The 14250-nt window shown below is 36.0% G+C and overlaps 1 protein-coding gene across 1 annotated transcript in view; it reads right to left on the reverse strand.

Annotated features, from left to right (window-relative positions):
• Nucleotides 1–4326: 4326 nt before the first annotated feature.
• LOC106869638 (elongation factor 1-beta) overlaps nt 4327–14250 on the reverse strand; it is a 10485-nt gene continuing 561 nt past the window's right edge. The window contains exons 2-6 of the mRNA XM_014915455.2: nt 8574–8696; nt 7563–7759; nt 6564–6689; nt 5204–5271; nt 4327–4464 (exon numbers count right to left, since the gene is read on the reverse strand). Of these exons, the coding sequence (XP_014770941.1) occupies nt 4378–4464; nt 5204–5271; nt 6564–6689; nt 7563–7759; nt 8574–8696 (601 nt within the window). The 3' untranslated portion in view covers nt 4327–4377. The remainder of the gene's footprint in view (nt 4465–5203; nt 5272–6563; nt 6690–7562; nt 7760–8573; nt 8697–14250) is intronic.

Consider the following 14250-nt stretch of genomic DNA (forward strand, 5'->3'; position numbering starts at 1 on the left):
TTGCCAACTAAGGACTCCCTTTTCTCATATTTTTCTTCCAACTATTTTTCACCTTTCCAGTAATTTAAAATTGCCTGACTTTGTCTTTCATTTTACTTAGAAATTTTGTTTCAATTTTAATTCTAATTTTTTTTTTTTTTTTTTTTCATTCATTCATTCATTGAGAATTCGATCCTGCAACCTCATCTCTATATTTTCTGTATTAAAGCTGATATTAATTTGTCCCTATCACTGTCTCTTGTTTTATTGAAATTATATATACACCATATCCAATTCCTGTTTGAAATTATGTATTTTAGACTTTGATAATATTTTTTTCTTTCATGTAATATATTTTAATGTGTATCTTGGTAATTTTTGTCATCGCCCTTGCACCGTTTTCTTTTATTCCTGCATTTAATTCAGTCGGGCTTTTCAAGACCTGTTGATTTATTTCTTTTTCTTTCCCCACTTTCTAATAAGTATAATTTCAAAAACTGAATAATTCCTGACTAGATCCTGAATATTTAGTTCTTGCAAAATTTTTTTATAGACCAAAATTTTAGACTTCATTGTCTGCTCCATGTAGTAGATAGACGAATTTAATTTCCTCTATTCTGTCCGTTCTTAGTATAACTTGTATTGCAGCAGAAATATTGTCTGTTAAAATCCCTATTGCAGTCTACCATTTCCCCCTTTCTTTTATCCCCCCCCCTTATTACTTTAATAAAGCTCTTTTTTTTCTTTATTCCCAAAAGAGCAAGTACCTCCTTTTACATTTTAGCTCTACACAATTCGATATTTTAAATTTGTCTAGCAGGCAAAAAATGCCTACGCAGTTTGTAGACTAGCACTAACATATCAGAAGTATTTCATGTTGCAGGAGGAACTTTGGTGAGAAGAGTTGCTTCAACTAATGAAGTGTTGTCTGGGACATAGAATGAATTTTAGAGACTTCACTGAGAAGTATGGCTTTCTTATTCTGATTTTTTTTTTTTTATTAACTCGCAGGCTACACATGGCTGAGACAACGCCAGTCATAACTGCTTTGCACACAAACTCGCAGCAAATTGGCTCTAATTCCATATTTAATTTTTTTCAGCAAAGCACTTTTCGGAGATGGGCATAATTACATTAAAAAGAAACAAAAAAAAAAATGGAGCTACTGCTGGATGCCCTTTCTGTCTAGAAAAATATAGTGTATATTAAGACCATTATCGTGTTTGAGTTGTCCAAATACTTCTGGATGCTACCACATAATTCTTATCAGGGTTCTACTTGTTTTCAATATAGGCTCATATATATTATATAAAAATAAAAAGCTAGTTCCTAGTATTTTACATTTAACTCTTTATACTATTAAATTATTGGTTTATTAGGATTTATCTTTGTAATAGTATAAAAATCTAGCTAGATTATTGCTTAGGTTTTCCCTGGTTCCATTTCTTAAACTTAAGATTTGAGCAAAGTTTCATATTAAGTAAAATTTGGTTATAGGACCCTGTGTATTTTCAGACCACGATTTTGAAACCTTGTTTCGTGGGGTGAGTGAGGAGCTGCAGACTCTGCTTTGCTATTTTTATTCTTCCTTTTATACATAATGGGTTGCGCTCTCCACCCAACACCTTTTTAGTCCTTGTTGATTCTTAATAGGATGAAGAGGAAGTTTCTGATCACTTCACGTAGTTCTATAATGCTTATTGATTTCTGGTGATGTATTGGCTACTCTCACTTTACCTTCCCATTTTGGCAGTATTCCTTAAATCTTATTTGTAAATCTGACTCCTTTACTTTCTGCATTCTTAATCTGTTAATCCTCCCCCCCCCCCACATTTTTTTTCTTCTTTAACCATTTTAATATGTAAAATTAGTTGGAATATGAAGACCTTTACTGCCTGATGTGCCAACTGTTTTTCTTAGAACCTAAATATTCTACTATTCACAGTCATGCATTTTGTGTATTTTATTATAAAGCTGGAGACAGAACTATTGTTTGTAGCATGTCACTCTCCTATTAATCCTTCAATGTCGCTTTTCGTGTAACAGCCCCATGTTGCTTCAATTTTTGTTTTTGTTTTTAATCCGTCACTGTTCCCCTTTTTTTCCACTACTCAGTCAATGCCGTTATTCCTTTGCTAACCATTCAGTTTCCCTCTTTTAACCAACCCCGATGTCTTATTTTTCTGCCGTCAGACGAACTGTGTTGTGCTTAGAGACAACATATTAACAGTGGTAAGAGCTGAACTGCTACCATAGATATGACAGCCACAATATTTCAACAGACGTTATTATCAAGACTGACAAAAGCAACATAATACTTTAATTTCTCTCGCTCGTCAGTGCTAATAATAGATCTCCCCCTTTCACATCATTTACACGGACAAATAGTTGGAAACGATAAAAATTTATTGTAATGTATTTTACTAAAGGGGCATAACTCAATATCTCCTGATCTACAGGGTACTCAGACGAGTGGACCTTGGATAACCTGCTATATCAAATTTCTTTAATTTGTTTTAACCCTGTTATGTGTAATTTAGCTGCTAATTCTAGCAAGGTAAATGATCTTACTTAAAACTTCCCTTGCAGTAGGGTAATGTATCAAACACTGCACTTTGATCATGGTACAGTCCTCACTAATTAGGTACCAAAGTGTAAATTTAGCTTCATAGAATAAGCACCAGGGGACCCAGAATGTTTCATTAGTTGAACACAGCAGTGCTGTGTAACTTTTGATTGGCTAGTGATCTAACCTTCAAAGCATAGAAACCAAATTCTCGCCATCATCATCGATTGGCGTCCGTTTTTCCATGCTAGCCTGGGTTGGACAGGTCTGGAGAGCCAGTAGCTAGCTGCTCCAATCTGGTCGGGCAGTTTCTGCAGCTGGTTGAGCTTATGTGAGTCTAATGACAAAACGAAGTGGAGGATTTTCCATAGAATACAAGATTTTATGATGAACAAGTTTAGGATAGCTTGAACATTTAAATCCGTTTTTATTTTGTGACTTGAAATTTTGGCTAATATTTGAAAGTGACTAAAGATTTCCCCATCTATAAAGAGCTAAAAGGAATGTCAGTATCGAGACTTAGGTCTTCAGAACCATGACTGCAATATTTCTTAGGCACAATGAACATTTTTAGAAGAGGTTGTCAATTTAGTCTACAGTAGGACTTCACTGCAGCATAATTACCTTGGAAGGAAGGTGAAAAACAACTAGAGCAAGATTTGAACTTGTTCTCCAGTTTTTATTTATACCCTGATAAATATGATAGAGTATGGCAGGATTCAATAGGGTCAGCAAATAACCAACTGAATCTAAATTACTTATACTGCAAGTAATTACATTTCTCAGGAATTTATGAATGAAGCCTCTCTTGATAATACCAACAGAGCCTCTATAGAGATGCTTGCCCTTGCCAGAAATAACCAAAAATGTCTATACTTGAAGGCATTTTAGCAATGACTTTTGATCACAAGTTTTCTTGATAGGGAACAAACAGCATAAATACAGTGGTGCTCCATCTTGTAATAGAGCTTAGTTGTTTAATGAATGTTAGATATGGAGCCCTTTAAAAGTTTTACAGGAAGAGGTGATGCAGTTTTCTTGAAAAAAGTATGGACTGCTGGGCTAGAACAATGACACTATAAAGCTCCAGTTTGTAAGATTCTTATAGTCACACCACATGTTAAAGCTATGATCCTTAAATTACAAGATTGTTTTGCTAAGATCTATAGATATTTTAAGAGTGAACATTATTAGATTTGATATAGACAAGTGCAGACCCATATAATTGACTCATTCACTAACACACATCAGAACGATGGAAACAAGATATTTTGGCATCATTGATTCAAGGCCCAACTAATATGCCATCATTTTAATATTTTTGTTCTCACCTTCCCTCAAGTGTATGGACATATTTCTCCTTATGTGTACGTGAAGATGGAAAGTGTTTGTCAAGCAATCAATTAATCGTTTTTCATTATGCGCAAATTATTTTTAGCTCCAGTACCAAAATGAAAAAAAAAAAAGCTGGATACCCAGTCAGCTGTGCCAACTCACTGACATCCACAACAGCTGTACCCTACAGAATTCACTACTACACACCAAGATTTCGATCAAGACTACATCTGATAAACCCAACAGTAGAGACTAGGCTAGAAATAGCAACCAAATCTTCTTCAAAGCACTTTAAAAACAGACATTGGGTAATATAATTCTTAGTTTATTGTGACTAGGAAAGAGATAGGATGGTCACATATGGATTGTATTTGACCCCAACATCTATTCTATCAGAGCTGACTCAGAGACCAGAAGAAAAAAATTCAAAAACAACTCCATAAACACACATTTTATATATTTTATTACACTGTTTCTGCTTAAAGATATGATGAAATTTAAATTTTATTGAAGGCAACAATGTCTACAGATTGTACAAAGTCTTCAAATTTGGTAATTTCTTCTTCAAGATAATCTGTGCCAACCTAGAAATAAAAACAAGGAATCTTAATACAAAGAAGCCAACCAATGTCATTGAATTCTATAAAATATAACCGTTTGCTTTACATGTAACTAGGGGTTCAATCACATTGTACAGTATCACAGAAAAATGTTTCATACTCTAGCTCCAGACCAATCAATGCCTTGTGAATTAATAATAGTAGACAGAAACTGAAAGAAGCATGTAGTGTGTGTTGTGCACCTTTCTTTTTCTTGACACTTGCACACTGATCATACAAAAATTGTCACCCATTCATACAAGCAGTGTCACTTCTTAGTCCTCTTTGAAAACTTTACAGAGTGTACTGGGTGCACTTTCTTATGTTACCAGCACTAGAGAGGAAAGAAGCGAGAGTGGCTAATGGCCAGGGGTGAGTGTAATTTCCTTTCACATAGCAACTTGTGCCCATTTAATATTTCAATATTATGAAATATGGCAAAATAGATTTTTTAAAATTATTAATCAGGAAAGGAGTTTGAACTGTTGGTCTGGGTCAAGTGCTTGCGAGCAAAAGAGTTAACTAAAGGTAACCACTAATCTGTGTTCAGTAATTTGGGGTTAACCCAAAGGAGGCTTCAGCTTTCTTAGTTAAGGGTCAATATTTCTTTTAGCTACTTTTTGAGAGGCAACAAAACAAAAATAGAAGTCATTTCCATCAAATACTCAAACAGCCCTATAAAAAAAAAACTAAAAAATATAAAAAATCCAAACTCATTCCTCACCTTATCATCTTCAACCACACAGGTAATCTGTAGTTTTCTAATGCCATAGCCAACTGCAACAAATTTAGCTGGAAGAAAAAAAAAAGAAAGAAACATGAGAAAGTAGCAACAATGTTTGAAATCTAACATACACAATCTCCATAATGCCCAACAAAACGTGGTACCATTCAGTATATATATATATATACACACACATACAATACTATATAGCAACGCTGTGCGCATGCGTAGAATTAAACAACCAAGCGTTTCCCGCTCAATTCATTCTCTTTCTCGCTGGCCAGCGATTGAGCATGGACATGTATTTTAAGCTGTCTCTCTACATCTTTTGGACTTACACTCGACAGCTCGCTCACAACTACAGAACAACGTCCCAACAACTATGCTCATACACACAGAAGCTGTAACAACAAGAACTAAAGATTTGTATGTTTACCACCTGAATAAATGTTGTTTAAGTTGTTTAGTCTGGAGTTCAGCGTTCCGTTATATTCTTTAATATTATAGTAAGAAAGTCAGGTATACAATCTAAAGATGTATAACCCACTTTCTATTAAAGTACTATTATTTGTAACAAGGATATAATTGTCGTTGCCAGGGCCACGGACACGTGAAAACACCATTCAAGCGTGATCGTTGCCAGCGTCGCCTTACCAGCACATGAAAACAACATTCAAGCATGGTCGTTGCCAATGCCGCCAGACTGGCTCCCGTGCAGGTAGCACATAAAAACATCTTTTAAGCATGGTCGTTGCCAGAACTACCTGACTGGTCCTTGTGCCGGTGGCACGTAAAAAGCACTCACTACACTCTCGGAGTGGTTGGTGTTAGGAACGGCATCCAGCTGTAGAAACTTTGCCAGATCAGATTGGAGCCTGGTGCAGCCTCTGGCTCACCAGTCCTCAGTCAAACTGTCCAATCTATTCCAGCATGGAAAGCGGATGCTAAATGAAAATGAACGATATGGTGTCATTCGTTATCTGGGTAACCATACTGATATTTTACAGTATGTACAGTACTGTTTATTACATGAGTACAAACAGTGATATCCTACAATATATATATATACATACATATAATATGATATTCATTAAATGAGTGAACAATCATATTCCCCTTATCAACAGTGTGATATTACTGTAGAGCTATTCAGTGATATCCAATGTTATGCACAGCACCATGCATTGTCTAGTTATGGAATCACTCCAAAACAAAAGGAGAGAAACATCATGCTATAAGCTCTTTATATGTAAAGGCTGTCCCCAATGAGATTCACCACATCTTAAATATCTCTACATATTCCAGTAGATGGCACACTGCAAAACCCCCATCCTGTAACAACACAGAGAAAGCTACTTACAAGCACCCCACAGTAGACCATCACAGCTAACACTTCGCACACTTTCTTCTAACTTGGCCATATCAGTCTCATCGTCCCATGGCTTTACATCCAAAATGATGTTACTCTTAGCAATAATAGCAGGCTCTGAGTGAGAGAAAGAAAACATGGATTAGTAAAATACAGTGCAGATCAAAAACCGGAGGTCAGGACACAATATATTAAAGTCACTAACATACATATACTATACAAGCCCCTTGAGGGCAATAAAGAAATAAGAAATCAAATGAATTTTGGAACTCACACACGTTTGCATCAACAGTCTAATAGCCCAACTCAGTCAATGTTGTTGACTGTGCTTTACTTAAAGCTACAGTTTTAAATCTGCTCAGAGGTGCTCTCTTCTGTATTACCTATTGACAACAGCTACAGAGCTAGAAATGCTGCATCTGGGAATCCAACAAGGGGCAACACTATGCAAATGTGGCGTTTTTTAAAACTTTTTACCATAAGAGAGAATTTTTTTCTCCGTGGTAACTGCCACAAACATATTTTAAGTAACCTAAAGTTTGCTTATGCCTAAGCACTGCATGGTGCTCATACTGCTGCGCACACGCACAAGCTTTCATGTGTGTGTAGCCCCTTGTGGGTAGTAAAGAAATAACACAAGCATGTCTGGTCAGAGGAAATATTACCTTATTTCGAAACCCATGTAAATTGGTAACAGGAAGGGTATCAAGGCCATAGGAAATTTGCTTCAAAAAACTCCATCTGACCCATGCAAGCATGGAAAAAGTGCATATTAAAACAATGATGTATGTATAAACCAAAATTATCCAGATATTTTGAGAATTATTTTATACTCAAGAATTTGGCCTATTTTTATTTAGTCATTAGGGAAAAAGTTGTAAATCGTAAGATAATAGAGAATATTAAAATTAGAAAAACAAAACAATTAGAAGACTATAAACTGAGGAGGGCATCACGTTCATTTACGAAGCAGAAAAATAATTAACTCACTTTTGCTCTTCTTTAAATTATATTCTTCAATTCGCTTCTTGTGTTCCTTTTGTCTTTCCTCATCATCTTCATCTGAACCGAAGAGATCAAGGTCATCATCATCATCATCATCATCATCACTGTCATCAGCTGGTTTACACTTTGAAGCAGTTGTTGCAGTGCCATAGGAGTCTAGAGTCTTCTTGACTCCAGGGAATCTGACAATGAATATCAAACATCCACAAATAACAACAGTATCTTTTGCCAGACATCACAATGGAATGGTCAGCTCAACATTTCAATACCTATCTATGAGTTCGGTGATTTGGGACCTTCCCCATCACTACCACCACTGCTAAAAATAAAGGTATTCAGGTGTAAAAATCAAACCAAATCAATACATTGATCTAAATAAGGAAGTATTTCTAACAGTCACAGGAACAGAGTAATCATGGAATGTGACCTATCGAATACAAGCCAAAGTTAGCAAACTCACCATTCAAAATAGTTACAGCCTAAAGGGAGATAATTGAGATAGACTTGACAGTTAACATAAGATCATAATCATGTAAAGTAAATATAACAAATTATCCAGAATCCTTTGTCCAGTACTGAATTAATCCAAAAATCTAATCAGTTTGTGCCAGTCACGAGGCCAAACATCCCTGAAAGTTTCATCCAAATCCATTCAGCAGTTCTTGAGATATCTTGTCCATGGACAAAGAAATACGACTGAAAACAATACCTCTGCCTTTTCTAAGGCCTAGGTAATAATCCTTTCTACTACAGGCACAAAGCCCGAAACTTTGGGGGAAGGGGTTAGTTGATTACTTTGACCCTATGCCCCCAGTGCTCAACTAGTTCTTATTTTATTGATCCTAAAACGATGAAAAGCAAGGTCAAGCTTGGCAGAACTCAGAATATAAAGTGAAAGGCTGCTAAGCATTTTATCTGAAACAAACAATTCTGTCAATAATAACAAAAAAATTTTTAAGATTCAGAACAAAAAAAAACAAGAAAAATAGGTCTTACTTTGCAATTTGTGTCTTGAAAGACTTAATGTGCTCAAACCAGCGTTTAGCATGACAGTAATTTGCAGGGGGCGAAGTAGAAAGTCCACCAAAGACAACACTGTCGGCTTGAGATGGTTCATAGCTGGAAAATACCAAAACAGAAAGAAAGAAAGAAAAAAAAAAGGATTTATAATGAATCCAAAAACATCATCCATCCATTTTCTCTGCCCTCTATTCTTGGGTCACTGGAGTACAGTCCTCAGGTATCTCCTCTATAGGGGTCCTATCAGAACTGTCATTATGCTTCCCTAGTCAAGAAGATTATCTGTGTATTCAATAGATTATCTGTGCAGTTCTATATTTAAGAGATGAGACATTATTTACATTTCACGGATATTTACAAGCCCTAAAATTCACTCCATAACTGCCCACAGGCATATGATGTAGTGGTTAAGAGCACAGGCTACTAATCCCAAGATTCCAAGTTCAATTCCAGGCAGTGACTTGAAGAATAATAATAATATCGAAAAATACCTTAGGAACGAGAACCCAGGTTCAAAATTTCCCCAAGACACCTGATGAAGGCTGGAAGGTATATCAACCGAAACGTTGTGTCAACAACAAGATGAGGACAAATATCCGTCAAATCACACAAAAATTTCTCAACGTTTCACGTCCACTTTCCATGTTAGCAGGAATTGGATAGATTGCCATGATTGGAACCAGCAAACATTTTAGGGTGTTGCTCACCTAGACAGGTCAGGGGATTGCATTTTGCTCATGTTTCATTTTTGACTTAATTTCTATGTTTGGAGGCCCTTCCTAACACCAACCACTTCAGAGGATGATGGGGAGGTGGGTTGGAGATTAGAACCTGAACTGTTATGTTCCTGACAAGATTAAACGGTTTTCACATCCATCTTCACATATTTTAATTTGCCTCAAACCTGGAAATGAAAAACAAAAATCCAGCGACAACTGCTAGGAACCCTCAACAGAAAAGGGAGATAATTTCAAAACATTAAGAAAAATTTTATAGAAATTTGAGTCTTCAGACTGAGAAGAAACAATTTACCTGCCTCAGGCAGTGACAGTTATGGACAAATGTTAGCCTTATTAGATTTCATCAGTGAAACAGTTTTCTCATAAGTGATTTGATCAGACTCTCTTGTACTGAGTCAAGAAGATTGTTTTTAGCAAGTATAATTTGCATAACTGAATTATTTCCTCTTTGTTTCAGTCACAGGACTGCAACCATGCTGGGGCACTAAAGAGTTTACCTGATTCAACTGACAAGTACTTCTGTTAAATCAGGTACTTATTCTATCAGTTTCTTTTTGCCAAACTGCCAAGTTATACGGATGCACACAAACCAACAGCTATTGAAGTCCAACAACAACACACAAAAACACACTTCTCAAGTTTCCGTCCAGTAATTTCCCTGACATGGCATTGGTTGGCCCAAAGCAATAGAAGGCAGGGACATGGTGCAATGAAATAAGAAATAACTGAAGACCTCGTGGTAACAAAGTGAATTCCATATACACAGCCACACACACACATTTGTATGAATGTGTAATGCTGGATAAACTTCTGATTGATACAAGAATGTAGTAATATTTCAAGTGTACATGTAACATGCAAAAACCACAATATTCAATGTTTAAAAAAATATTCTAAATGTATGAAGAAAGCTGAAAAAGCACCACTCAGACGACAAACTTCCAACACACAGGGTTGTTTTGGGTAGTCATTCCTGGTGTGGGTTTTACAAGGTCAGAGTACAAATACTACCACAATGATAATGATAAAAATACAATTAAAAATAAAAAGCAACAAATGTTTGAGAAGGAACGAAGAGACAACCATTCGCTTCAGGCTGCTTCTCAGAAGTTCTCAAATTAATTTAGGAAGTTGATGGGTAGAAAAAAAAAAAAAAAAAAAAAAAAAAAAAGACAGCCATAGAAAAGACCTATGTTGTCTTTTGAAACTTCCATATTTCAATACATCATATGTCAGTCCTAATTAACTACAAATTGTCTTTAATGGTTATAGAAGACGAGACTGGGATAAAACAGGGCATGTACTAAAACCTACTCCACACAACATGTATTGACAACCAATCCAAGATGCACTATTGACAGCCACACTGCACTGCATTCTGTCACACAGTCCGATAGAATAAGACCTGGGGTCGATTTGCTCGACTAAAAGCGGTGCTCCAGCATGGCCGCAGTCATAATGACTGAAACGAATAAAAAACCCTGAAAAGACGAAAGGAAAAGTCAACCTCAGCAGAATTTGAACCCAGATTTTTAAAAAAATTTTTTAAATGCTAAGCAGCATTTCTTTCAGTCTTTATGTGTTGAAAACTCTAGCATATGCAAAGAGGTGGTCACAAGAATTATTGCCAAACATCTAACCAGCTGCTTTTGAGTCTTTTCTATTGTGTGAACATTTCCCAAATTGTACAATAACACAATGTTTAAAACACAATATTTTTTTTAAATGTCTTAAAACAAATATCTCAAGAAAGCTTAAAATCATCAAATGTTTGAGATTTAATGTAGAAGACAACCACTGAAAACAGATTGTTCCCATGAGGTACACACATTGATTGAGGAAGGTGAAATTAAAAAAGATAGATGTGGAAAGGATCTACCTTTCTTTCGGAACTTCCATAATCCTTGAACCTAACAAATTAGTCCTAATTAATTACAGACTGTTCGATAAAAAAGCCAAACACCAGAATGTAATACAAACCCCAGTTAGTAGTAATTTTAATATACAAGACAAGGGGTAAGTTTGTGTGCTCGTTCCCAACAAAAGTCCTAAAAAGACAAAAGGACATTAGATAAGGTAATTCTTGGATCTGGCGGAAAGGAAGAATGACTATGAGTTACCTGGAGTGTGAAAAATACAGCTCGTTAACACAGTAGCTAATTTAATTTACTCCTGGAAACAGAACACATTGAAGTAATGATCAATTTTATTGATTGGTATCCAGGTTCTACTAAATGGCATTTCAGAAAATTAGTAAAAATAAATATATTTATAATTTACTTAACACAATTATATCCAACTTTATTTCAACAAATCATCTCTAGTCCAACTTGCAGTTTGTACACCATATAAACACTGGTGCATCATTTACACACATGTATATTATATATGCGTGTTTGTCTATCTATCATTTAGAGTTAGCCCAAATGACAAAGTTCATTCCAGCAGAGACTTGCTGTATTTGTCGTAAGAGACGTAAATTTTGTATTGGTTTAAAAACACATTTAAATATCCACAAATCAGACACTTGAGGTGAGACAAATTTGAACTACTTGTAATGCAAATTTTAAACAGCTCTCGGAATTAAAAAGCTACTTACATGTTCATGCACAGAAAAAGCACATCTAACAAGAAGTGGTCAAGTTTAGAATAGGCAGGCTACCTCTCTCTCATGCCTTATATCTATATTTTAGCAACATATTTTCAGTTTCACATTTTGGGTTCACCTTGCATTTGTTCGAGTAAAATCCATAGCATGTTTTCACACGTATGAGAATGGAATACACAAAGTGATGCAAAGACTGTTTGGAGGAAGAAAAGAACACAACAGGATGAAACATAAAAACTAGAATGAGCTGAAGCAAATAACTCGAGCAGATGAAAGGCATTCGTTTAAACAAATGCGATGTACTAAATAACATACACAGAATTAATTTCAATAAAATTAAATTTTGCATCCCATTTTATAACATTTTATTCAAGCCATTGGTCCATTTGAGTTATTTAACCTTAGCTCAATTTGTTTTAATTATGCAAATTATAGCAACAATAATTTTCCTGTTGCTGTTTTTTTACATAAATTTTTACATATGACATGTCATGTCAAAAACATTCAAGAGATGTGAAACATAAATTGCAAAAAGATAAGCTACCACATAAACTTTTTTACTGGTTTCAGTCATTTGACTGTGGCCAAGCTGGAGCACCGCCTTTAGTCGAACAAGTTGACCCCCAAGACTTATTCTTTGTAAGAATAAACACTTATTCTATCGGTCTCTTATGCCGAACCGCTAAATTACGAGGATGCAAACACACCATCGGTTGTCAAACGATGTTGGGGGGACAAAAACAGATACACACATATATACGACTGGCTTCTTTTAGTTTTCGTCTACCAAATCCACTCACAAGGCTTTGGTCAGCCCGAGGCTATAGTAGAAGACACTTGCCCAAGGTGCCACCAGATATAATGAATATATTATTGAGGTACTGTTTTACAGCTGAATGACCATTCTGTTGCTAACCCTTACTTGTTTTTCACCTAAGAGATCTCTTATTTCACTTACAGAAGTGGCAGCAACACTCATACCAAGTGACTGTTGTTGAGTGCAAATGTAAACATGCACTTGCACACATACATATCATTTAACTTCTGTTTCCCATATTAGCATGGGTTGGATAGTTTGACATCTGCCAAGCCATAGAGTTACAGTAGATTCCAGTGAAAACGTTTGCTACAGCCGGATGCCCTTCCTAATGCCAACCACAGTGTGTACTCTGGACGGGTTCAAGATACAAGCAACTCCAGCAATCGCCCAGGGCGCTAAGGAGGGTGTGACAAAGACGAGGAAATTGCCACGACCGCCACCTTGTACACGCCTAAGTTCAGCTTGCCTGGGGTGCAAGCAACCCTACGGCCGGCCGTGTGTGTACTGAGTGCTTTTTTTTTCGTGCCCCTGGCATTAGTGAGGTTGCCAAGTAAGTTAAAAACAGAAAAAGAACGGAAAAGGAAAATCCTCATGACTATATGTTATATATATATATATATATATATATATATACACACACACACGACAGGCTTCTTCAGTTTTCATCGACCAAATCCATTCAGAAATATAAGACACTTGCCCAAGAGGTCTGGGGGGGGGGTTATTAAACGATATCGACTGGACGGTCACATACAGATATACATTCGCATTTCCTTTTCTAACAGCCTATTGAAACACAAGTAAAATTTTACCCGAATCTTATGTTACATATGCAGAACATATACATATGTATAAGAACTGCCGGGCATATCAATTTCTTTTATACCTTTTTTCTTATGGTCTAAATATTTCATGATTTTTACTTTTCGACAGTATTTTATTCCTATATTTTTATTTTATAAAAGCTCTCAGTAACTAACAATTGTACTGATCGAGCTTGACAGAAAGATATATAATGTGTATTCATTATAAGTTCGCTCAAGTTATACTACGGACATGGAATGTATTCACATATGTTTTAGAACGTTTTGTGTATGGACGCAACATGGCCAAATGGTTTTAAAGCATGGATGGGCAACTTTTTCGGAGAAGCAAGCCGCACGAGATATTAGGCGGTTCGCACTCCTTAAAAAAAAAAAAGAAAAGAAAGAAATTCAAGCTAATTTTACGTTTCGGCGAACTATTCAGTAAGTTGGGCAGGTTGTCCATGACAGCTTTAGAAGTTCATTTGACATAATTACAGATTGGTGCCTCCCCCTCCCACTCCGACTTTGTTACCTGAAAAATACATTCTTTTACAATGAAATTTGGTCAAGATAGGCTTCCGAGGGTGTAGAAGACGATTATGTTGATAACATTAAGAAAAACTGATGCGAAGTGAGAGTGAATTTCGGATCCTTTTCCCCCCACCTCCCGACATCATTT

The sequence above is a fragment of the Octopus bimaculoides genome, chromosome 9 (assembly GCF_001194135.2).
Source record: "Octopus bimaculoides isolate UCB-OBI-ISO-001 chromosome 9, ASM119413v2, whole genome shotgun sequence".
In the NCBI taxonomy this organism is placed as follows: domain Eukaryota; kingdom Metazoa; phylum Mollusca; class Cephalopoda; order Octopoda; family Octopodidae; genus Octopus; species Octopus bimaculoides.